The sequence below is a fragment of the Anolis sagrei genome, chromosome 6, assembly GCF_037176765.1.
Source record: "Anolis sagrei isolate rAnoSag1 chromosome 6, rAnoSag1.mat, whole genome shotgun sequence".
Taxonomy (NCBI): Eukaryota; Metazoa; Chordata; class Lepidosauria; order Squamata; family Dactyloidae; genus Anolis; species Anolis sagrei.
This window is the reverse complement of record NC_090026.1, coordinates 11,931,221-11,957,556: the sequence shown is the minus strand read 5'-3', so window position 1 is coordinate 11,957,556 and position 26,336 is coordinate 11,931,221. Positions and strand designations below refer to the sequence as shown.

At 40.6% G+C, this 26,336-nt stretch overlaps 2 protein-coding genes across 2 annotated transcripts; both read left to right on the top strand.

Moving 5' to 3' along the window:
• Positions 1-1,010: 1,010 nt before the first annotated feature.
• LOC132779228 (vomeronasal type-2 receptor 26-like) lies at positions 1,011-11,186 on the top strand. The gene is made up of 6 exons (XM_067469572.1): positions 1,011-1,075; positions 1,241-1,532; positions 3,586-4,440; positions 5,626-5,853; positions 7,302-7,428; positions 10,288-11,186. Exons 1-6 carry the CDS (start codon positions 1,011-1,013, stop codon positions 11,184-11,186), a joined length of 2,466 nt encoding a protein of 821 aa, XP_067325673.1.
• Positions 11,187-17,015: 5,829 nt separating this feature from the next.
• LOC132779227 (vomeronasal type-2 receptor 26-like) lies at positions 17,016-22,770 on the top strand. Its single transcript, XM_060782921.2, has 4 exons — positions 17,016-17,807; positions 19,456-19,683; positions 21,086-21,212; positions 21,857-22,770. Exons 1-4 carry the CDS (start codon positions 17,016-17,018, stop codon positions 22,768-22,770), a joined length of 2,061 nt encoding a protein of 686 aa, XP_060638904.2.
• The last annotated feature ends 3,566 nt before the right edge of the window (positions 22,771-26,336 follow it).

The following is a 26,336-nucleotide window of genomic DNA, read 5'->3' as shown; positions in this document are numbered from 1 at the left end:
CATTATAGTCCAACATTCAAACCAGTATACCATGCTGTTTATAGATATGGATGGATGGATATATGTGTGTATATACACAGGCACACATATGTGTGTGTTTGTGTGTGTGTTTGTGTGTACATATATATACACATACGCACACATATGTGTGAACTGTGTGTGTGGTGTGTGTGTATGTTTGTGTGTGTATATATATGCATGCATATATACACACACACACACTGGGAAAATGACCATATCTTAGCCTCCAAAGAAAACACAGGGAAATCCCGTCTGAACAAATCTTATGATAAGTAAAAAAATAACTTGAAGGCACACAACAGCAAATGTAACGTGGAGAGCATGAATTAGTTTTAGAAGTAAGTGGTTTGTAATTTTATTTTTCCTTCATTTCATCATGGGGAAAAGTTGTAAATACCTGTGGAAATTAAGGATTCAATTATCATTTGCAGTGCAAAAATTTGGTTCATGGCTCATAGGGATAAGATGCTTTACCTCTTCTGCCAAATTTCCAGATTTTTTTAATTTATTGTGTCAGAAGCAAATTGAGGGTACAGTTGTAATGTATTTTTTAAAAAACACAATGTTATAAACTTGGCATTATACTAAATGTCCTTTGAGCTGGTCACTTGGAGTCCCTCTGGTGTTGCTATAAGAAGGTTCTTCATTGTGCATGTGGCAGACCTCAAACTGCCTTGTAATAGGCGGTCTGTGGTTTGCTCTTCTCCATACTCACATGTCGTGAACTCCACTTTGTAGCCTCATTTCTTAATGTTGCTCTGCACCTCGTGGTGCCAAAGCACACTCTATTCAGCACTTTCCAAGTTACAGAGTCTTCTGTGTGCCCAGGAGGGAGTTCCTTATTCAGTATCAGACATGGATTGAGGTTCTGGGTTTTAACCTGCCACTTTTGGACTCTTGCTTGCTAAGGTATTCCTACAAGTATCTCTGTAGATCTTAGAACACTATTTCTTGATTTATGGCATTGGCGGGCTGGCTGATATCCAAACATGGGAAAGGCTGGAAATGTCACAGTCTTGGTCCTTTCATTATTAGCTGCTACTTCCCGGCGGATGTGAGGTGGAAATTTCCAGATGCCCTCTGATTGTAAACAATAGTAACCGTGGTGCTGTTATTACCGATAGTGTAAAGGACTATGAAGGACATGTGTCTGCAAAAACAGTAAAGTGAAACAGAGCTAGAATGTAGTTTCTCACCTATGATGTGTCTTCTCCTTTAGTGTACTGCTGAAAAAATATCAGCACGTCCTCTCTTTGGTATATGCTGTGAAAGAGATCAACGAGAACCCTGAGCTTTTACCCAACTTCACTTTGGGGTTCTACATCTATGACAGCCACTATGATGCCCAGATCACTTATCAGAACACCTTGAATCTTCTCTTTAATCAGAAGAAGACTGTTTTCAACTATAACTGTGACACGAAGAAGAGCCCAATAGCTGTCATTGGAGGCCTTGACTCTGAAACCTCTTTCCACATTGCCACCATTCTGAGCCTCTATAAGATACCACAGGTAAGGTGAGCATAACTTCCAAAAGGAAAAAAAGGATCTTTCTAAATGGGTATGTATGCCTAGAAATGCCATGTATCTTATTCTCTCCTGAACATAATAACTTTTAAAATGTATGTGTACCTTTTGTCATTGTTACTGCAAAAATGTTGCTTAGCCAGGAGAAATTTCACATTCATCTTCTAAAATAGTTAGGGGGTTTTGTGTGTGTGTGTCAAGAGCAACTTGAGAAACTGCAAATCATTTCTGGTGTGAGAGAATTGACCATCTGCAAGGACATTGCCCAGGGGACACCCAGATGTTTTAATATCCTGTGGAAAACTTCTCTCATGTGCCTATATGAGAATCTGGAGCTGACAGACGGGAGCTCACCCCGCTCCCCTGATTCGAACCACTGACCTTTTGGTCAGCAGTCCTGCCGGCACAAGGGTTTAACCTATTGCACCACCGGGGACTCCATAGTAGGGCCATGCCTACATTCCTCCTGCCCCTGCCTCCCACTACTATAAGGTCTCCATAGCAGTGGCATACCTATATATACCACCAATGGATTAAACCTTTGTGCCAGCAGGACTGCTGACCGACAGGTCAGCTATTTGAATCCGGGGACAGCTGATTGAGTTCCCCCTGTCAGTTCCAGCTACCTATGCAGAGACATGAGAGAAGCCTCCCATAAGCATGTTAAAACATCAGATATCTGGGCGTCCCCTGGGCAACGTCCTTGCAGATAGCCAAGTCTCTTACGCCAGAAGCAACTTGCAGTTTCTCAAGTCGCTCCTGACATGAAAAGAAAGCTTGCTGACTCACTTACTTGCTCACCTGCTCCCTCCCCCCTTGCCCACTCACCTTATTGTTGGTTTTGAATTGCAATTTGCATACTCGGTCTCTTAAAAGTTCACCACCACTGCTCTTAAACATATGTGAAATCAATCCTCTAAAACAAAGCTTCTTAAACTGTGGGTCCCGACTCCAAATGGAGTTCTTATAGGTCAATGTTGGGGTCTCAAAAAATTTGGCAACAGTTTTCTGAATGTTTAGACATTTATATGAATCTGTTGTGCAGTGTTTACAGTGGACACTGCAGAAGATGCTTCCTCAGTACTTCATAAAAAGGAAAATCAGCCTGTTTAGCAAGCTTTGCAAATGTTGAATTGTTATCAATAAATGGAGCCCCCGGTGGCGCAGTGGGTTAAACCCCTGTGCCGGCAGGACTGAAGACCGACAGGTCGCAGGTTCAAATCCGGGGAGAGGCGGATGAGCTCCCTCTATCAGCTACAGCTCCTCATACAGGGACATGAGAGAAGCCTCCCACAAGGATGATAAAAACATCAAATCATCCGGGCATCCCCTGGGCAACGTCCTTGCAGATGGCCAATTCTCTCACACCAGAAGCAACTTGCAGTTTTTCCAGTCGCTCCTGACACAACAAAAAAAATCAATAAATGTCTGGGGTTTTTTAACCAGGAGCCCCCGGTGGCGCAGTGGGTTAAAGCACTGAGCTGCTGAGCTTGTTGATCGAAAGGTCGCAGGTTCGATTCCAGGGAGCGGCGTGAGCTTCCGCTGTCAGCCCTAGCTTCTGCCAACCTAGCAGTTCGAAAACATGCAAATGTGAGTAGATCAATAGGTACCGCTCCGGCGGGAAGGTAACAGCGCTCCATGCAGTCATGCCGGCCACATGACCTTGGAGGTGTCTACAGACAACACTGGCTCTTCGGCTTAGAAATGGAGATGAGCACCACACCCCAGAGTCAGACATGACTGGACTTTATGTCAGGGGACTACCTACCTTTACCTTTTTTAACCAATTTTATATATGCTTATATACCCATAAAGATTTCTCAGACCAAAAGGAGACACAAGTGGAAATGTTTTTAACGCCCTGCTCAGAAACATACTTTTTTTTATTCCCCTCTCCCACAAAATCAAGGTGTGCTTTTTGGATCTATGGTTGCAGAGTGCAATCTGTATTCATGTAGAAATACTTATTGGGGTTTTTGTTTTTTCAAATGCTTCACATATTTCTAAGAATTTTAGGCCTTTTTCTTTCCTTTCTCAGCTCATGTATTGTCTATATGCACCACCAATGAATGATGTGACTCAGCGTTCCATTTTCTACCGCGTGGCCCCTGGTGAAGCTCATCAGTACGTTGGAATTGTCAAGTTGCTTCTTCATTTTCAATGGAAGTGGATTGGAATCCTGGCCATGGATGACGATAAAGGTGAAAAGTTTGTGGAGACTTTGGAAGACGTGTTTCCTCAAAGTGGCATATGTGTTGCCTTCTTGGGAAGAATGCCAATACAGAGCAATATTTTGGGCATAATTAACTTCTACGACCAGTTCAAGAACATAGCAATGTTGCTCATTGAGGCAAAAGTTAATGTTTGTGTCATCAGTGCTGATCCTCATATGATGTTAGATTTGCAGACGGGGCTCAATATGGTTGCATCCGAACATATGATTCCTTTAAACAAGGTATGGATTTTGACAGCTCACTGGGATTTTTCCATGGAGCCATATTTCCACTACATGGATGCACGGGTCTTCCATGGAGCCTTGTCCTTTGCCACCCATTCCTCTCAGGTCCCTGGATTCCAACAGTTCCTTCGTGCTCAGAAACCCTCCTTTGACAGAGATGGCTTTATCAGGGTGTTCTGGGAGCAGGCATTCAGCTGCTCATTCCCAACTAGTGGTGTAAGTGAGGAGCATGGAGGAAGCTGCACTGGGGAGGAGATGCTGGAAAACCTGCCTGCGACCTTTTTTGAAATGAGTATGACTAGTCAAAGCTACAGCATCTACAATGCTGTCTATGCAATTGCACATGCTCTGCATGCCATGCATTCATCAAGAACTAAACAATCTGCAATAAGAGGCAGAGGCCATGTGATAACATCTAAACTGCAACATTTCCAGGTAATTATAACATGGAAAATAAATCTTGATTTTGTTTTTTAAAATAGAGATTAATGACATTGATGATTGTGGCCAGAATCCTGTTGAGTCTCTATGTCTTCAGAAGCAAATGTACATTTGCAGAAATCAGAATTGCACAGTTGCATAATATCCATATCCAGAAGAAAATTACCGTATTGTTGCTATGAAGCAAAACTGGTACAATGCACAATATATATCAGGACGTGATGCACAGCTCACATCAATGTGCATTGTGCACTAATATGCAATACACACCCAGGTGACATTGTTATGAGAAGTACAATACAATGTTTAATGAAAAGACAACAACACAAGTAAACATGGCATAATGTTGTAATTTCATGTACTGTGGTCTGGTTTTTTGGGAGGAGATTTGATTGGGTTTTTTTGCTATAGCACATGTAGACTACATGTTTGTGTTGGAGGCTTTGAGGGTCTTTGAAGAAAGTCAAAGAGATGGCCACATGTTGGCATTGTGTGCTGCCTTAGAGCCCAGAGTTTTCCTCAACAGCATTAACCTGTGGTCATTTGCTTCAGCTCGTTGAAGAAGATCGTCTAGATTAGTTTTTCCCAAACTTTGGACTTTAACTGACAGCCATACACAGCTTGGCCAACAGTTAGGAATCCTTGAAGCTGAGGTGCAAACAAATGGGAGACCAAGGTTTGGGAAACACTGGTCTAGAAGCCACTGCTAAGAAAGTCCGCACATGTGTCCACAATAGATGGGCCTGTGACAATAGTAGATCTTAAGAAAGACCTCTGAGGACCTAGGATTTCAGATCTAGGATATTTATTTACTCAGTGCCATACATTTTTCTTACAAGGGATGAGTAGTGTTGAAATAAATAAATAAAATTCCCAATAGCATATTTCTATCCTGAGAAGATGTGTGCACATGTGTCATCATGTTGCCTGTCCACCTAAGGTGACCCAATTAATTTCATTGGATTCCCTCAAGCTAGGATCATTCTGAGGTGAAATATAGGCTATGTCACCTTGTGTCCCTTGGAAGATTCCCATCTTATCTGCCAATGAAGCTTCTAAGAGCAGATGGGATGAGGTGCCTTCAAGATGTTTAGACCCTTTTGTGAAGGACCACCAGCCAAATATTACCATCTCCTTCCACCACATTTATAAAACTTGGCTTAACTTGTTTCATTCTAGCTTCACTCTTTTTTAGCAAGCATCTCATTTAACAACAGTGCTGGAGATAAAGTGTCCTTTGATAAGAAAGGTGAGTTGATTAATGGATTTGATATCATCAACTGGGTTACTTTCCCCAATCAATCTTTCTCAAAAGTGAAGGTGGGAAGTATAGATCCTCAGGCATCATTGGAAAGACTTTTCTCCATTAATGAGACCACCATTACATGGCAGAACCAATTTAACCAGGTATGAACAGACTGAATTCTTTTTATTTCCTTCATAACTTTGGAAAGAGTTAGTCCACTCAACAGCATTTTTATATTTAAGGTGTATAGTAGAGGTGGCAAATCATTCCTTATTTGCTTCTCAATGGCCCCATTAATGGGTTGTCTATCAGTCCTAAAGTTTTACATGTCCTGAAACCTACTTTGTGGTAGCAGGAGGAAGAGAGCCATCTGAAAACCACAGGTAGAAAGCTAGATGAATTATTGATTGTTGTCTTTAGAACAAAATGGAGATTGTTGAGGTCTCAGACCTCTGCATTATATTGAGAAAATCTTATATTGTATTTTTGAATCCCTCTGATCAAAATAACAGTAGGTCATGTTATTTTTCTGTACTATTATCTTGATCCTTCGCAGTCTGATTTTAGACTTGGTCATGGAATGGAGACAACTTTGGTCACCTTGGTGGATGACCTCTGCAGAGAGCTAGACATGGGGAGTGTTTCCTTGCTAGTTCTCCTGGATCTCTCGACAGCTTTTGATACCATTGACAATAGTATCCTTCTAAGTTTGCTCTCCAGAATGGTTCTTTTGGGCACTGCTCTGAGATGGTTCCGCTCCTTCCTTATAATGCTAGCAGACACCTGCTCAGATCCCTGGCATTTGACCTGTGGGTCCCGCAAGGTTCTATTCTTTCTCCCATGCTTTTTAACATCTACATGAAACTGCTGGGTGAGGCCATCTGGAGTTTTGGAGTTGGGCGCCATTTCTATGCATATGACACTCAACTCTACTTCTCTTTTCCACCACATTCCAAGAAAGCTCCCCAGATCCTGGAGCAGTCTGACATCTGTGATGGACTGGATGAGGGGCAACAAACTGAAGCTTAATCCAGAGGTCCTCCTGGTCAGTTGAGGGGCCAAACAGGGTATTGGGTAGAGGGACTGTTATGTTGTGAGTCCTTCTATGTCAGTGAGTTAGAAGTGAAGACAATAAAATAAATTTAAGCATTCAAATTTAATCACAAACTCTTAGGACAGACTTCAGCAAGGTATAGGTAGGTCTCCCTCTTCTTAATGGGTTTCAGGCCATCAAGCCTGGATTATCATTTTCTCTTAGGGACCCCAGGGAATAATTAATCTTGTAATAACTTTTTTTTGTTGAACCTTGAAAATTCAGTCTGGGTTTCCTCCCAGGTGAATAAACAAACAACAAAGTAAAAACACAAACATGTTCCCAAATGATCGGTGATAACTGCAGTGTATGCCTGACATCATGATCACCACATGTCTAAAAGTACAAGTCAAATAGCACTAATTTAAAATAAGAGAAATGGATAAAAATCTCACTTAGAATAATCAAAGGGTATAGATCAGAGGGCAAACGTTTTCGTATAATTAAAAACATTTGGGAGGGGGTGACTATAAGAAAACAAATATATTAACACTTCCTGTCTTTTGGCTTAAATAGACAGTGCCTACTGCTTTGTGTAATGATCCTTGTTATCCAGGTTTCATCAGGGGGAAAAAGGAGAATATGCCCTTTTGCTGCTACGATTGTAGTCCATGTCCAGAAGGGGAAATTTCAGATAAGAAAGGTAGGAAATGTTATATGATAAAATACATTAAAGCTATTAATATAGAGCTGGAAGAGTTACTTTTAGGAAGAATGAAAACAGTCAACTCTCCACGAAATGTGTGGGTTTCACTTTTCATTCATTATAGACCATTTTGTTATATCTGCTAGACTTGTGCGCGGAAATTGTTTCTTCTGTTTCCTCCATTTCCTTCAGTACCGCTGATACTTTGGGAGCCCGTAACGGTAAGGGCCCTGCTGGTACAAAAACCCACATGAAAGCAAGTGGGAGCCGATCTCGGTTTCTTTTCTGCTTTTTGGCATCACAGTTTAATCTCTTTTTTCTTAATCTCCCAGCAGACAAAAAGAATACCCTAATTCCCTGAAAACTACTACCAGTTACCTCTCTTTTGGACTAGAAAGTAGAAACAGCTATAAGGAAGCATTAAACTCAAAGCAGAAATGATATTGAAGTGTGCCAGGAAAAAAGAGGGTCTTTAAGGAAGCCCAGGGAGGATAGCACCAGGAGGTCATCACTCTTCCTTACCTGGAAGTGGGAAGCCTCCTTAAAATGCCTTGGAAAGAGTGTGCAGCTGCTGGTGTGGTGCAGACCCAGGAGAAAGCCTCCTTAAAGCATGTGTTCCTGCCTGCAGTCAAGCACTCCTCTAGAGTAGAAACAAATGAGAAGCCTCCTTAAAGCACACATGCCTGCTTGCGGCACTTCTCCTCTAGAGTAAGAAACAGTTTTAAGAACTTGCCTCCTTTAAAGAGTGCATGTGTCGTGCAGACCCAGGAGAGAAAGCGTGCATATCTGCCTGCAACGCCACTCCTCTAGAGTAGAAACAGCTTACATGTCTAAAATGATGGGAAGGGGACACCCCTCCCGAAAGTTGGCCAATAGAAAACGCATCTTTTAGCAAACCAGTTGAAAACAGATATCTACCCTCACAAATTTGGGAGGCTCCCAAAAAACGGATTAGGCCCCCCACTGAAAGCCGGGACACCAAAACAGATGAAGGTTTACTGGAATTGCACAAGCCTAATATCTATGCTATAAGCAGGTCAGGACCTTTCTCTGCCAGCAGGTATTTGAAGAAGGATAAGGAGCACACTTCTTGGGTGAGATTTGGGGGGGGGGGGGGAGATTATTAGGCATGGGCAAGTTTGTTCAGAAATTTCAGATGTCGGAAGAAAATTCAGAAGTTTCACACACTTTCAAACTGAGTTCCAGCATGTATCTGCAAGTTGGAAGTCCCCTGCAGTTTCGAAGCAACCCGGGCCATTGATTACAATAGCTCGTAAGTCAATTTGAAAGTATGAGAAAGCTTGTTTGATTAAAGTAAGCCTGCCAGGAGGTGCAGCCTAAACTGTTTGCCTCCCAGCCGATCAGGGCTTACGTTTTGTAAAGGGGAGAAAAGAAAAAGAAAGATGAAACAAGGAAAAGTTTGGGAGGGAGAAAGAGTAATTAATAAAGTGACCATGTGAAACCTGAGAGAAAGCCTTTCAGTGCTTGGGGTTTTTTGGTCACTTTTATCTATTCTCTCCAAAAACTCCTGTCCAGAACCTCAACCCCCAGGTGCTTTCTCTAAGCCAGGGGGAAGTCGCCACAGTAATTTTTTTCTTGGTGATCAACTGCCTCTCTTCTGTTTTGGGTTGTGTTTTCAACATCAGTCTCTGAAGCTTCCCTAGTGTCAGTAGTGTTTTCTAGGCCTGGGTAACAACGGAAAAATTTGTTTCTAAAATCGATTCGTTTTTTGGGGTTTTTTGCGTTTCGATATTTAAAAGAATTCCGAAATTTTCCTTTAAAAAAGTTCATTATTTACAAAATTTCGTAAATGGAAAAAAAATTACAAAACAATAACGAAACAATAACGAATCGATTCGTTAATGGCGGCCGCAATCGCGCAATACGCTAAAAAAACTTCTGAAGCTTCCCTCTGTTGTTGACTGTTGGTGTGATATTATAATTTTTTTTTCACTAATTAAACAAAAAACAACTATAAAACTTGCCCCAGACATGTGGAAATAATAACGAAACGACCTCAAACCAATAACGAAACGAATACATAACGAAATACGAAGCATTTACGAAATGAATTGAAAAATTCGTTTCGTTTTTAAGTTGCTCCAGAATGGCTCGTTATCGCTTCGTTAACAAGAAAATAACAAATTTTTAACGAATTACGAATTAACGAAATGAAACCGCCCAGCCCTAGTGTTTTCCCCTGTTGCGCATGTGTGTCCAACATTAACGAAACACTTCCAAAGATTCAGAAGTTTCAAAAAATTTCAAAAAAATTCAGAAAAATTTGGAAGTGACTTTAGAATCGAATCACCACCGCCCCCTACTTTTGAACACAATTTAGAACCATTTTTTAGATCACCCATGCCTGGAGATAATGTGTTTTAAAATTCATTTAATTCTATTTATTATGCTTTAATTATAATTTTAACCAGGCGCAATACTACTTAATTGTTTTTTAAAAAATGTATTCACTGTGTTTTAAATTGATCAAAGTGTGTAGTTGTTAGCCACCTTGAGTCCCCTTGGTGAGAAAGGAAGGGTATAAATATTGTAAAAAAAATTCATTCAGTTACAATGTTTATTAACAACTGAACATGTAAACAATTCAACAATTATCGTTTGATAAAAATGAATATAAAAATATTCTTAATAAGCTAATTAATATATTGAATGATTACATGAAAGTGATGGGCTGAAAATACATTGGTTTATCTATTTCAGACATTTGAATAGAATTGTTGTACAACTATTAATTCCTATCCTAACCTATAAGCATGTGGGTCATCTCTAGAATAGACCACAGGATGGTATATCTAATAGTATTTTTTTATATTTTAATTTGTTTTTCTTTAAAAGATATGAATGACTGTTTCACATGCCCTGAAGATCATTATCCAAACAAGGAAAGAAATGGGTGCCTACCAAAAGATCTAAACTTCTTATCTTATGATGAACCTTTGGGTATCGTTTTGGCCATTCTAGCTCTGTCATTTTCTGTGATCGCCATCTTTGTTTTTGGAATTTTTGTCAAGCATCGAAATACCGCCATTGTAAGAGCCAACAACCGGAACCTAAGTTATACTCTGCTCATCTCCCTTTTCCTCTGCTTCCTCTGCTCCTTATTGTTCATTGGTCATCCTGATGTACTGACTTGCCGACTCCGACAAACTGCTTTTGGCATCGTTTTCTCTGTGGCCGTTTCATCAGTATTGGCCAAAACCATCACAGTCGTTCTGGCTTTCATGATCACAAAGCCGGGATCCAAACTGAGTAAATGGGTGGGGACAAAGTTGGCAACTTCTATCATTCTTTCTTGCTCGTCCATTCAAATAATCCTTTGCACAATATGGTTATGTACCAATCCTCCTTTCCTGAGTCTGCAGATGAACGCCTTGCCCAAAGAAATAGTAGTGCAATGCAATGAAGGCTCAGCCAGTATGTTCTACATGATTCTTGGTTACATGGGCATACTGGCTTTTGTCAGCTTCGTTGTGGCCTTTTTTGCTCGGAAGCTGCCTGATACTTTTAATGAAGCCAAATTTATCACTTTCAGCATGCTGGTGTTTTGCAGTGTTTGGGTGTCATTTGCTCCAAGTTATCTCAGCACCAAAGGGAAGTACATGGTGGCTGTGGAGATCTTCTCTATGTTGACCTCCAGTGCTGCTATATTGGGCTTCATCTTTTCTCCTAAATGCTATATAATTGTCTTGAGACCTCAGCTGAACAGTAGGAACCAACTAAAAAGGAAAAAATAAGTAAAACAAGCATATGTGCTAAAAATGAGATTACGATTTTAATAATCTTTTCCTCATTTTGATTTGCAGAACTTTTTTAAACATCTGCCTAAATATGTTACAGTGAAGTCTCACTTATCCAACATAATTATTTATTATATTATTTATTTACAGTATTTATATTCTGACCTTCTCACCCTGCAGAGGATTCAGGGCGGATAACAATGCACATATACACGGCAAACATTCAATGCCATTAGACATACAACATATATTAACAGGCACAGAGGCAATTTAACATTCCAGTTTTCCGGCTTCATGAAGGTATGCTCAATTCCGACCACTGGGGAAGCTGCCACTTCACCGTCCACTTGTGACACCGAGTCCTTGATGAGATACTTCCTCATTCTTACACACACACTGCTGGAAGGTTTTTATGTTGTCGTAAATTAGTTACATTAACCTCCCCGCATAAAGCAGTCCTACTTGACAGAGAAAAAAAAAACAAAAAAAATTCAAATGCATTTTGATAATTGCATTACAACAATTTGAAAGAAAAAGCAGTTCAATACACGGTAACATTATGCAGTAATTACTGTATTTACCAATCTAGCACCAAAACATCGCAATATATTGAAACAGCCATGGATCCAGGCGAGAGGCAGATGGTGTTGGATAACACAGAACGTTGGATGAGCAAAGGTTGGATAAGCAAGACTCTACTGTATGATTTTCCTGATTAAAAGATGATGTATTTGGAGATAATTCCCCCCACCCACCTGATCTCCTTCTTAAAATAAAAATACTTTGGTTCTCCGAAATTTGGCTTAATTCTTTGATTTTTTAAAAAGTTTTATTTAAGTAGACATACGTATTTGTTGCATACAGTGCTATACTTCCTATCTATTAATGTTAATTCTTTGACTAAAGCAGAATATTTTGTCTGTTGCTTTATCAGTTTAGAATTCACATGAATATTTCTAATGTACAGGTGCTGCAGGTCTATTTCTTTGAAGAGAAAAATTATATTGGATTCTTATGAGTTATAATGCCATATGTAGCCGTGTCCTTATTTTAGTACGTAGGTTTCATCTGAAAATCCAGACTCCATGCCTTATAAAATTGTTCTGAACTGTAACACACACTCAAGTAATGCATTATAAAGCTCAATTTGAGAGCAGTAATAGATGGATGCTTTTCTAAACTTCTTCTAAAGGTCTTTATTGTGCAAACTGACACGAATTAAACAAAGCCCTTCCTCCCCCATGAACTGATACAGATAACACAACTGGGAGATAGATTAATACAGAAAGCCCTGGGCCAAGATTTAAGCTATAAGACATTTCACTTTCTCAAAGATTTAGAACAGGCCCGGACAATCTTTCTAACTCTGCTAGCATGTCACCCCATCACCAGGACTGGCTACCTGGTGATGGATGGAAGGAAGGAAGGGGAGGGAAAGGAAGGAGAGGGAAGGAAAGGTCAAAAGGGAGGAAGGGAAGGATGGAAGGAGAAAGAGGGAAGGAGGGATGGAAGAAAGTAAGGAGGAAGGAAAGAGATACGGAAAGAAAGACAAAAGGGAAGGAAGGACAAAAAGGTGGAAGGGAAGAATGGAAGGAGAAAGAGGGAGGAAGGGACGGAGGTAAGGAGGAAAGAAAGACCGAAGGGACAGAAGGACAGAAGGGTGGAAGGGAAGGATGGAAGGAAGGAAGGGAAGAATGGAAAAAGAGGGAGAGAGGGGAAGAGGGGAGGGAGGTAAGGAGGAATGAAAGAGAGAAGGAAGGAAGGCCAAAAGGGAAGGAAGGAAGGAAGGAAGGAAGGAAGGAAGGAAGGAAGGAGAGAGGGAGGGAGGGAGGGAGGGAGGGAGGGAGGGAGGGAGGGAGGGAGGGAAGAGGGGAGGAAAGACAAAAGGGTGGAAGAGAAGGAAGGATGGAAGAGGGAGGTAAGGAAGGGAGGGAGGGAGGGAGGGATGGAAGGAGGAAGGGAGGAGGAAGGAAGAAAAACCAAAGAGAAGGAAGGAAGGATGAAAAGGTGGAAGAGGATGGAAGGGAAGGAGCAAGGACAAAGTGTAAGAAAGGGAGGAAGAATGGATGGAAGGATGGAAGAAAGGAAATGATGTTGAAGGAGAGCAGGGCCTGAGAAAAGAGCCCAAAGGAGTACATCTGGGGAGCTTTTTCAGCCTTAAAAAGGGGCTGAAAAACTAGGCTTATACTCGAGTATATACAGTATGTTGTAACCTGCCTCAAGCCACGAGGTAAGGCAGATAAGAAATAAATGCATTCTACATGTATGTATGTGTTGGGCGGATGCACGTGGGTGCATGAATCGTGGGTCTGCCATACCAAGCATTCAACGCCATACACAAGCACACGCCATCACCGTAAACCCCCCACTGCCACTCATATTCATTCAGTCTTGCTGTCGCTTCATACATGCACTGCCACGCGGATATACCAGCCATGCATGCATCCATGGGTGGCAGTAGCAGCGAGGTCTGGGGAAAAGACCTTAGAGATCTAGACTCAGCTTGCGAATCTTACTTTGGGAACCACTGTTCTACACTGAGCTTATAATATAGTTCCAAACTGCATTATACAGCAATGTAGATTCAGCATTTGTCACACTTCCTTGCCAAGAAAATCCCATAATAGGGTCACCTTAGGATGACAGTTAAGTCAAAAACAAGTTGTAGGCACACAACAACAAGGAGGATTTAGGATTGTGGGTTCCTTGTCTCAGGACAATGGCATGCCTATTCTAGCACTTGTATTTTTGTCCCCAAAATTTGCTAAATTCCACATTGACTGCTTAATTATCAGTTGCCATCCTTGAATTAAAAGTCAGTCATGTTGAAATCTTTAAAACATGTTTATGTTATCAAGTTTTTGAAGATAGAAAAAAAGACAAAAATCACAGAACTGGTTCTCTCTCTCTCATTATTGAAATCACTGTAATCAAGTCATTATCAAGGCCACAGTGGCTTTTCCAGAGGACGCCACAAAGAAAATCTGAAATGATGATAAATACTCAAGTATACTGAGTATTGGAGGCAGGCAGAGTTACAATAACCTGAACAGGTGAATATACTGTTGGTAAGCTAGAAGAAATTAGAATCTTGGAACTCAGCTTTTCCGAGCAGGATTGACACAAGCAGTCCTTGATGTTGATCCTAGTGCTGCCAGTCTTCCTGGCCACTCATGCCATTTGCAAAGTGCATACTATGAATATGAAATGCACACCAACAGATCCCCTTCCTATTCCGCATGAATGGCACCGGCCTAGTGAAGTCCTTCTTGGTGGGATTGCATCTCATATCCATCTGATGGAACCTCCAATTGCATTCCGAATGCATCCTTCTCAGGAGTCATATAACCTACCAGGGTAAGGAACAAATTTGTATTTTACCCATCACTTAAGGGTTAATATTGTTTGAAAATTTTTTTACTTGTATGTTAGCATACAATGGGGAAATGTGTAAATAAATCCAAAATATGGTGAATTTTAGTGATTGCTTCTGCTTGTGCTAAGCAATAAATAATCCTCTCTTTTTTCAATGGCTGATGGGAAAAAGTTGGGAAGGAATGCCTTCAGATAGTGTAGATTGTCAATTTGTAGAGCATCTCAATGGTGCAATTCTCTGCTTGTCTACTTAGAGAGAAACCAAAGGTGCATCTACACCAGGGGTCCTCAAACTAAGTTCCGGGGGCTGGATACAGCCCTCCAAGGTAATTTACCCGGCCCTCACTCAGGGTCAACCTAAGTCTGAAACGACTTGAAAGCACACAACAACAACAACAACAACAGCAACAATCCTATCTCATCAGCCAAAAGCAGATCCACACTTTCCATTGAAATACTAATAAGTTTATATTTGTTAAAATTGTTATTCATTTTAATTATTGTATATTTTAAAGTGTTTTTTGCACTATAAATAAGATATGTGCAGTGTGCATAGGAATTCATTCATGTTTTTGTTTTGTTTTTTCAAATTATAATCTGGCCCTCCAACAGTTTGAGAGACTGTGACCTGGCCTTTTGTTTAAAAAGTTTGAGGATCCCTTATCTACACTGTGGAATTAATGCAATTTCACATCACTAACTATCATTGCTCAATGCTACAGAATAATGGGAGCTGTAGGTTTACAAGGGCCATCTCTGCCAAAGAATGCTGGTGCCTCACAAACGACCAACTCCAGGATTTTACAGCATTGAGCCTTGGCAGTAAAGTGGTGCAAAACTGCATTAATTCTACAGTGTAGATGGGCCCTAAGGTAGGCATACCCAATGGAAGATGCTGATTTTATCCTTTGAAACCTACACATTATCTATTCATATGGAAACCCAGAGCAGTTTTTCCATTGATGACCTTTCAGGAAATTCTAAAGCCTTTTCTTCATGTTTGATGAATCTGTTATTATTCCAGTCTGAAATTGTTTGAATCATTCACATAGGTTGTAGATAGATGGTTGGCTGTGTTTGGTTTAAGTAACTATTTTAAATTTAATGTTTTATTTAATGTCGTGCTTTGAAGCATTTAAATGTCAGCGTCAATTTCAGTTTGCCAGAGTATGATGTATTTAAATCTCTCAGAATTTTTTTTAAACCAAATGAGAGTTGAACGAATATTGTGATAAAAGTTATTCCAGAAGTGCTACAGAATATATAACTTTACAGACTGATATAATATATAACTTTACAGACTTTACAGACTGATATAACTTTACAGAGTGATGGTGAAGTACTACCAACACATCCTGGCCTTGGTGTTTGCTATCAATGAGATCAATCAGGACCCCAAGATCTTGCCCAACGTCACTCTTGGTTTCCACATCTATGACAGCTATTCTAGCGCAAGCCTGACCTACCGAGTCACTTTGGACATGCTCTGCAAATCCCGAGCATTTGTTCCCAACTACAAGTGTGGCCTCCAGAACAATCTCATTGGAGTGATTGGAGGGATTGATTCTGAAACCTCCTCATATGTGGCAGATATCTTGGGCATTTACAAGATTCCACAGGTAGAATTTGATCTTGGGGGGTTCTGCAGATTTTCTAAATCTCAGGAGTAGTTCTTTGTTCCTTTTTCAATTGCTAGGAGTTTCCTGATTTGAGGGGTAAATGTTATATACACAGAAAGTGAGTGAAGCTGTGGAGTGGTTAGATTTTGTGTCTGTTGAGAAAGAAGTACTCCTCCAAAGATTATGGTGGGGAGGATGAATAGATTGGGAAGTAACTATCCAAGGTTTTTGGTATGGAAACTATTCCACTTCTAACATAGTGTTTGCTTTGAACAGAGATCTCTGATTATCTAACCTAACTATAGCAAAATTATATGCTTCTTTACTTGAGAGCTAGCATGAGATAGTAGTCTGAGTATTGGGCTACAACTCTGGAGCAAATGTCATCTGATGGTGACCTTATTATAGGCTGCTAATACTAAAGGTGTTCTTTTAGAACCTACCTTGGTCCACCTTCCACTTGGAGAGAATGCTGACATGAGAGAAAGGGAGGAACGAAGGAAAGACAAAGGAGGAAAGAAAGGAAGGCATAGAAAAAAGTATGTACTAGTGTATGTATGTACAGAGAGAGAGAGAGAGAGAGCTTTATTGACATTATAATTGAAAGTTTTAGTGTTTAACAAGATAAATTATATTATAAATCTATGCCACCTTACCTAATAGGCAGATATTGGAATCTTTCTGAATGAAAAGATAGGAAAAACTAAAAAGGAAGTCGTTGAGTACCCTCATTCCATCGTCTGCATGATTTCTTTATTTATTCATGTAGGTTTCTTATGGTTCCTTTGAGCCAAGGACGAATGACCAAACAGATGCCCCTTTCTTTTACCGCATGGTCCCCAATGAGGATTTCCAGATCTGGGGAATAGTCCAACTGCTTCTGCATTTTGAATGGAAATGGGTCGGGCTCATTACAAAGGACACAAAAAGTGGGGAGCATTTCTTGTCAACTCTGGAGCCGATGTTTTCGCAGAATGGAATCTGCATTGCTTCTAAAGTGATTCTTCCAAAAGATATAGGTTTAAGAGAAATGATTGAAGGTTTCTTTAGTAATATAGACACTTTCCTGAATGCCAAAGAAAACGTGATGATCCTATATGGGGAAGTGGGATCATTCGCATGGCTGACTTTTTTTATATCTGCAAATACGTTCATCACTGTAGATGACATGAGCTTTGCTGTGAAAGTGTGGATCATGACAGCACAAATTGATGTTGCTTTACACATCATTCAAAAGGCGTTCAATATGCAAGCAGTCCATGGTGCTATCTCTTTTGCTCTGCAGTCAAAGGACATTGAAGGTTTCCAGGAATATCTTCAGGCTATCCATCCTTCTGATGACAAAGGAAATGGTTTCATCAAAGAGTTCTGGGAGCAAAGCTTTGACTGTTTCATTCCATCATACAATGCTCCATCAGGAAAGCTTGAACTCTGCACCAGAGAGGAGAAACTAGAGAGCCTTCCGACTCCCTTTTTTGACATGAGGATGACTGGCCACAGCTACAGCATCTATAACGCTGTGTATGCTCTTGTGCATGCCTTCCATACCATGACTTCATCTAGACTTCATGCCAGAGAAAAGGAAAAGCCAAGCATATTGGCCCCTCACCGGCAGGTTTGGAAGGTAATAGCTTACTGAAAACCTATGTTTGAGTTGATGTTTGATATATAGTGGTCATCACAATATTTGCCTCAAAAATTCTCTAAGACATTATTATTATTATTATTATTATTATTATTATTATTAAACTTTATTTGTACCCCGCTAGCATCTCCCGAAGGATTCGATGCAGCTTACACAGGTCGAGGCCTCAACACACAACACAACAATACAATCTAAGCAAATCAAACAATTAAAAACAGAATAAAGCAAAATAAACAACAGGCACAATACAGTAAACACAATAAAACTGGGCCGGGCCAGAGCAATGGGTACAAGATTAAAAGTGCTGATGTGACAGGAGGTGTATATAGGGCTTCCAGGGCAAGTGAGATGTGCGATGTGCAGCAATCATTGGTTCTGACATCAGTGTAATTTTGGACCCATCTACTGTCATACAATGCGATTTGAAACTGCATTGTATGGTCAGTATGGACTTATCAAATGCAGTGTAATGGAGATAAACTTCATTATGAGAGTTTACACTGACCGTTATATGGCTGTGTAAATGGTGCCCTTGTGTCATCTCAACATCTTCCATTCCTTTCCAGATATTGCAACCACAATATCATAAGTTTACTGTATATTTTCTTTGAGGATCTTTGTGGAAGTTCTGTATGGCTTCTTTTATGGACTTGAGCCATTTTTAATGTCTTCCTCTTTTCCTGTCACCTTCAGCTTTACTAAGTATAACACAATGTAATTTTCTGTTTAATTGTGTGGTTCTTGCTTTATAAGTAGCTGTTATACACTAGAGACTTTGATTTTGTGGCTGCCACAAACTATGAATTGATGGAGAGTTTATGTTATATTAGTTGAAAATTTATAGCAAAACATGCTGCATGATTTTCCCAAAAAAACAAAGTTTTTGCAGTTTAATAAAGTTTTCCCATATTTTTATGATAGAACCGATTAGGAAATTACATTTATAACCCAGCTGCATGGTGTAATCTGCTTTTTCAGTAATGTATGTCAACCACAAGATATTCAGAGCAGAGTAGCTTCAATGTAGTCATATTAGGCTTCTTATGACCCAAGATGTAGTGCCAACGTCATGGAGTCAGAGTTGGTTAAAATGTATCCGTTCCAACTTGGACGTATTTTATAATATTCTAACAATGTATTGTTAATATTTCATTTTATACTTAATCAAGTAAATCTATTTGAAATTCTACCAGTCTTACAACCTCATCAAACAGCCACTGAAAGTGTTCCATGTTGCTCCACTTCACTGCAGGGTGTGGGGCAGCCGCCACCTCACACCCCACATTGTCAGGGTCCTCCAGCATCTGGTCCCATAAGCTTCCCCCCATTGAATTCAGTAATAACTCAGGAAGCCTCCTTTGCTGCTGCAGCTGCAGCAGCATGCCAGTTCCAGGCTCCTTCACCCACAGAGCCAGCACAAGGTCTTCTGATGGAAGCCATCCAGCTCCTTGGTCAACCCGAGCTAGATTTTAGCTCCGCATGATGAGGTTGTAAGAAGCCTAACAATCCACATTGTGGTTATTACACTTTGGAATGGGACAGAAGAAACTAGAAGCGTTGAAGGTAGCATAATGATTCCAAAGCCCTTCTAATGTGAGATGTGTGTATCACTTTTTCTTCCACTTAGCTTCACTCTTTGATTCAAAGGATTTCCTTCAACAATAATGCTGGAGATGAAGTTACTTTTAACGAACAAGGAGAATTAGCAGCCGGGTTTCTTATTACAAACTTAGTCAGTTTCCCCAACAACTCCTATGTTGGCAACAAGGTGGGAAGCCTGGATCCACATGCTCCTCCTGGCAAAGAGTTCACCATTAATGAAGAGAGAATCCAGTGGCATAAAGGCTTCGTTCAGGTAGTGAAATGACTTCTCACATGATATACTTTGTTATGATCTCATGATCTAGGAGGCTTAAGTCACATATACACAGGGCAGATTATGCAGAGATATTTCTGCCCTGGAAGTGTCCCAGATCCAAACTTTGTCCATATATTAGCAGCATCACTATGACTTGTCAGTCAAAGAGCTCCTTGCAGGCACCTGGCCATCACTTGTCATGTCTGCTCATTTTCTTTTTGTTGGTTGCAAAAAGATCTCCCAGACATGATCACATAGATCTCCCAGACATGATCACAATGCCCAGGGAACTCCGTAGCCAACAAGGAGCAGTGGCAGTGACACAGGAATGGTCAGCAAAGAGAAAGGATGATGCCAGCAGAGTCCATTTGGAGAGTTGATCAGTCTGAAACTGAACTGATTCAGGTGGCAATAAGACCCCAGGATACTTCGGTGTTTGCTGCAAACTCTGGAATATCCCTCAACCTTGCCTTGTTGGGTTAAAAGCAGAAAACCCAGCATACTCACTAAAAGTCCTTATATGTTCTGAAAGCGGCCAGTACTGGATTTAAGGTGAGTCTAGCTTTAAGCTGAAATACCAATGTTATTACTTATTCATAACATTGACATTTCAGGAAACACCCAACATAACTCACAGAAAACAGTAGACATTTTTCTAGGTGCTCAGTTGATGAATACATTTATAGGAGAAAGTCAAATACGCTTCAGCTTACTTCAGGGAAATAAGGTGCTTGTATGAATATTGAAAGTTGGTTTATTTCAGTTTTACTTCCCGTTTTGGATGAGACTGTGTCATGTGGACGCCATATCACCTGGGTGCACATTCTAGCCCAGTGGTTCTCAACCTGTGGGTCCCCAAATGTTTTGGCTTTCAACTCCCAGAAATCCTAACTGCTGGTAAACTGGCTGGGATTTCTGGGAGTTATAGGCCCAAACACCCTGAGAACCACTATTCTGGCCTATTGCAAACTGAGCGCAGAACCAGTGAAAGATACTTAATCCAGAGTGTGTGCAGTTATGTAATCTCACTTCAACCACCAACCTTCGTTATTGTGTCCTTCAGGATGTTGTTGGACTACAGAGCCAACCATAAGGAGTGACATAAGTCCACAATATCATGAAACAAATACCTGACTGGTATTATTTGCAGTGGTAGAAGCTTGACACTCCTAGACATCACTGAAAGATTAGTTGTCACATATGCTAAAAGGCACATGTCTTGGGAATGATTTTTTCCTGGCCTGTAATTCAACCAATTGAGTAATAACATGAACTGGCCAGAATGATCAGTATTCTTTCTCATTATCACCACTTCCTATATTCTTAGTGGATCATTTCTAATGCAGTCTTCCTCTGAATGTCTTTTCAGTGTTAACTAATTGTCTCTGTTTAAGAATAGGTGCCTCCTTCCTCTCTGTGTAATGCCAAGTGTTCTCCTGGCTACAGCAAGAAAAAGGAGGAAGGGATGACATTCTGTTGCTATGATTGTGCTCCATGTCCTGAAGGGAAGGTTGCAAAACTGACAGGTAGGAGGCATGTTCCCCCATGCTAAGAAAACAGATAACACCAATAAAAGACTTGTCACATGGGTTGCAGTCCAAAACGTACATGCCTGCAATTGATGGACAAGTGTCCTTGAGAATTGCACTAAAAGGGTTATGCCATATGTTGTACACTTCCTAGACTTCTTCAGTTTAGGTAGATTCTGAGCAAAATTATGCACTGGAGACATCAGAGAACTCTTGACAGACTGAAATAGGATATATTCAGTGATCAAAGAATGATCCACTAGGGTAAATTTGTTGGGAGTGGGAGGTTGAAGCATTCATTGCTGTAGTTCTTTCTTTCTTTCTTTCTTTTGAGTTCTATCTTTGTCTATCTCCAAATAGTGTTTGTATTGTCCTAAGTTGTTTTCTGGCACCCCCCACGAGCCTTAGGTTGTTGTTCCTAATCTCAAATGACTTTCTTTTTAATTATAATATTAAACATCATTTTGGTACAAAAAGATCAGAGTGAACTTGAGTTTCGAAAAGTACATTTCAAAAGAGTTCTCATAGCTTCAACATTAGTGCATTTTGGTTTTTAGACCAAATTTATTATGTCACCTATTCAGGAGATCAAGTGGCATTGTAGCTCTGGGTGGTGACATTACCATCTTTTCTTTTCACAGATAGGGACACTTGCATCAGCTGCCCAGAAGATGACTATCCAAATCATGGGAGAGATCGCTGTATTCCCAAAATTCAGACCTTCCTTTCCATTGAGGAATCTTTGGGCATCACTTTAGCTTCTTTGTCTCTTTTCCTTTCTCTGTTGACAGCATTCGTGCTTGCGATCTTCATTAAGCAACGACACACTCCCATTGTCAAAGCCAACAACCGGGGCCTTAGCTATGTACTCCTCACATCTCTGTGTCTTTGCTTCCTTAGTTCATTGCTATTTATTGGAAAGCCTAATAATTTGACTTGCCTCCTGCGTCAAATGGCGTTTGGCATCGTCTTCTCCATTGCAGTGTCTTCTGTTCTGGCTAAGACCATGGTTGTTGTTGTGGCTTTCATGGGTTCCCAGTCAAGGCACATTTTCCGCAAATGGATTGGGAAAAGATTGGCATATTATGTTGTCTTGGGATGTTCCCTTGTTCAAGTAAGTATTTGTGTTGCTTGGTTCACATGGTCTCCTCCCTTCCCAGACTTCAACAAGCATTTGATCACAGAGGAAATCGTTGTGGAGTGTAACGAAGGCTCCGTCACCATGTTCTACTGTGTCTTGAGCTACATGGGCTTCCTCTCCTTCATCAGCTTCATAGTGGCTTTCCTAGCCAGGAAGTTGCCTGACAGTTTCAATGAAGCCAAGTTTATCACCTTCAGCATGTTGGTCTTCTGCAGTGTTTGGGTGTCCTTTGTCCCAACTTACCTCAGCACCAAAGGAAAATATATGGTAGCCGTGGAAGTCTTTTCCATTTTGTCCTCCGGTGCCGGGTTATTGGGTTGCATTTTCTCCCCTAAATGCTACATTATATTGTTGAAGTCTGATTTGAACAACAGGGAGCAGCTAATAAGAAGGCGACAGAATTCTAAAATCTAACATTCATCCTGCTTGATCTGTTGTTACCTCCAAAATATTTTATTCCCTATGTTCAAACATTTCTGGCATGAGATATCACAATCCTGTCTTTAAAAAAAAAAACTTGATCTTGGACTACTCCATGGAAAGATCCCCATTAGTGACTTCTCTGAAATTGTATATCATAGAATCATAGAGTTGGAAGAGACCCCCAATGACCACACATTTCAACCCTATTCTGCAGGAACATACAATCAAACCATTCCCAATGTTGGAGTTCAACCCCACACTGCCCAAGTCTCCAGGCCTGAATGAGAAACAAGTTAGTTAGCTTAGAATAGGCTGAGGGTTTCCCTTTTCCCATGTCTCCTGTATGACAGTTGAAATGAATGCATTTCTTCCCTCCTCTCTTTCTGTTCTCATTCTGATTGTGTAGAATGGATACTTTTCTACTGCAAGTCTTTACTTCTGACTTTAGCTTTTTACATCTTTGAGTATGCTATGCACTTTGAGATCTCTCTCTGCTTGTGTGTCAGTTCAGATGGAGTGGTTGAGTGTTTTCCCCTCTCTATGAACCTCAGAAGAGATGGGTGTTAGAGTAGCTCAGAGCCAGTTATTTACCATTAAGAAATGTAATTAGCTCTTTTTAATGTAAATAAACATTTTGTGGTTTTTAAGATTGGACTCTGCATCTTTGTCTCTTAAGCTCTAAATTCTTAATTTATCATTTTATTTATTTCAAATATTTGTACCCCGCCCTTCTCAACCCCCGGAAAGAGACTCTGGGCGACTTACAGCCGGCAACAATTCTATGCTCTCCATATACAAAGAAATAAAACAGCAGTTTCATAATAAGTAAAACATTAAATTAAATTAAACTTTATTTTTGTGGTCACAAACTATGTTAAATTGGTGGAGACTCTACAAGATATTCAATCATTGAGAAACTGGAGCAAAATGTGCTATAGCAGGATGTCCCTCTTGCACAGACAAAAGTTTTTGCAGTTTAATAAACTTTTCTCATGTTTTTATGATAGAACTAATTAGGAAATGACATGTATAACTCAGGAGCAAAAATCATAGTCCAGTAGAGGAGCGTTCCTTTTCACAAAGAAAACGGGGGGAGGGATAGTGGGCAAGAACAACTCTCTACAATGTGATGACAAATCAACTAAGAACTCCTGAATAAAACAGATAACTTGCTAGTGTGGGATGGAGGTAGGAAAATTGTGCTGTCACTCACTGGGCCTGTGCAAGAGACTGTAGACAGGACGTATATTCTGTGTGCCCAACGGGACACCGGGGCTGCCTCAGATGAGAAGCCTTAGGATTTCCTTAAACAGAGTCTTTAGATTGCTTAAAGGTTGAACAAAGTTTTTTATTATTGCTAAGGTCTTCAATAAATCACAACTATTTCAAGACTTTCTTAACCAATTGGTGGCTTTCTCAATCGTGTCCACAGGGGACAGGCAACTATCTTCATAAACTGTCTCTTCGCTACCGGTGAAATCCTTAACCTCTATCTGGGCAGTCTGTCTTAGGCCTTGCTGGCGTGGGACCCCTACACCCGGTACCAACTGCTTCTGGCTGCCAGGAGTGGCCCTTACCAAACAGAGTCCTTTGTAGACTTTCAGTTCCCAGCAATGGTTGGTTGTAGCGCTGTGGGGCTGGATCCCTTCAGTAAAGTAGCTATAAGGCTGTAAATCCCAGCAAAGGCTATGCTGAGACTGTATTCCCCAGCCAAGCTGTAAAAGATGAAGCTTTCTACAGGAGGACCTGATTTACGTCCTGTATGAAGACTTCTCTGTGTGGACTGAGCTAAAATGGCTCCTTTTTCCTCCCAAAACCCAAAGGGGGGCAGAACTAGAGAACCTAATGATGACTGAGGGGTCATAGGCCCAATAACTACAAATTAAGGAAAGCCACCTAATTGTAAAATGCATAGAACTTTAGAATACATGCAAATACTCAACAAAGGAAAGGTAAGTTGGAGCTCCTGGTATAGCCGTGCCAGAACAAAAATCATTCATTTAATTTCAAAACAGAGTATGCCTGAACTGTATGCTAAACTCAATCTTCCAAGCACTTGACATGTTCAGTGGGAGGAAGTCTTTATATTGCAAGACAAAGAAACCTTCTCAGAGATGTGGTGATTACCTTTGCAAGATCCTACCCATGACATGTACTCTTACAACAACATTACTAAAAGAACTTGATAATTGAGGGTTAAAATGTGCTATTATTTAAGGACACATCTCCTAGAATCCCTAAGTAAAGAAAATACTATATATTATTGACACAAAAGTTAAAAATGAAAAGACACATTCCATTGAGAGAAGTTGGAAGGCCTACCCTTTACATATAATCAAAAGAGATACGGAATAAATACTGTTCAGAAAGCAAAGGAATTTGGGAAGGTACGTGGATTGAGCCAGGGTTTCAACCAGAGGAACAGAGTAGAAGAGATAAATCCAAAACAACAGAGAAGTACAGCAAGGGAGGAGGGAAAAGGAAAAGAGATAATGGACACGAGACAGATCAGACAGCACAAGATGAAAGAGATATGGAATCTGATCTGTGTCTCGATGGATTTTAAGGCACTGTCTCAGAATTTAGTGGATTTGAATAAACCATGTAAAAGAAGATATCGGTTTCATTATTTAGGAAAAAATGTAAAATGGTCTTATCTGTTTGCACTCACTTTGCAACTTCAATGGCCCCTTCCACACAGCCATATAGTCCAGGATATCAAGCCAAAATACAAGGTGTTGGTTTTGACCTTTAAAGAACTAAATGGTTTGAGTCCAGTCTACCTACAGGATTACCTTCTCCCATATAATCTTTCCCAGATACTTTGGTCCTCTGCGGGGTGGCTACTCCAACCACCCAAAACCCGACTAGCAACCATCACCCAGAAGACCTTTTCACCAGCCACCCCAAAACTGTGGAATGACCTGTGTTTTAATCTCTGCTCTGTGTGGTTTAATATGTATTTTATAGAAATACAATTTAATACATGCATTTATATAATCTTTAATTGATTATGTGTTTTAACTATGTTGTAACCTGCCTCAAGCCATGAGGAGAGGCAGGTAAGAAATAGATGCATTGTGTATATGTTGGGCGGGTGCATGTGGGTACATGCCTTGTCCATCTGCCATGCCACACACTCACCACCACACACACATGCCGCCACTACAAACCCACTGCCACCACTCACACTCACTCGCCATTGCTGCTGCCACATACATGCACTGCCACACGCATATGCCAAACATGCATGTATGCGCATGTGGCCGTAGCAGTGAGGTTCAGGAAAAAGACCTTGGAGGTCTGGATTCGGTCCAAGGGCATTAATTTGGGAACCACTGGTCAACACTGAGCATATAACGCAGTTCCAAACTGCATTATACAGCAGTGTAGATCCAGCCTTTGTCACACTCCCTTGCCAAGAAAATCCCATTATAGGATCACCTTAGGATCACCATGTCAGAAACAAGTTGTAGGCACACAACAAGGAGGATTTAGGATTGTGGGGGTTTTTTTGTCTCAGGACAATTGTATGCCTATTCTAGCACTTGTATTTC

Excerpts from the sequence above, each read along its gene's own strand:
- LOC132779228 (XM_067469572.1), top strand. The coding sequence starts at position 1,011 with ATGGGAAAGGCTGGAAATGTCACAGTCTTGGTCCTTTCATTATTAGCT. Across the intron at positions 1,533-3,585 it reads GCCTCTATAAGATACCACAG|CTCATGTATTGTCTATATGC; the intron begins GTAAGGTGAGCA and ends TTCCTTTCTCAG. Across the intron at positions 7,429-10,287 it reads GGAAATTTCAGATAAGAAAG|ATATGAATGACTGTTTCACA; the intron begins GTAGGAAATGTT and ends TTTCTTTAAAAG.
- LOC132779227 (XM_060782921.2), top strand. The coding sequence starts at position 17,016 with ATGGTCCCCAATGAGGATTTCCAGATCTGGGGAATAGTCCAACTGCTT. Across the intron at positions 19,684-21,085 it reads GGCATAAAGGCTTCGTTCAG|GTGCCTCCTTCCTCTCTGTG; the intron begins GTAGTGAAATGA and ends GTTTAAGAATAG. Across the intron at positions 21,213-21,856 it reads GAAGGTTGCAAAACTGACAG|ATAGGGACACTTGCATCAGC; the intron begins GTAGGAGGCATG and ends TTCTTTTCACAG.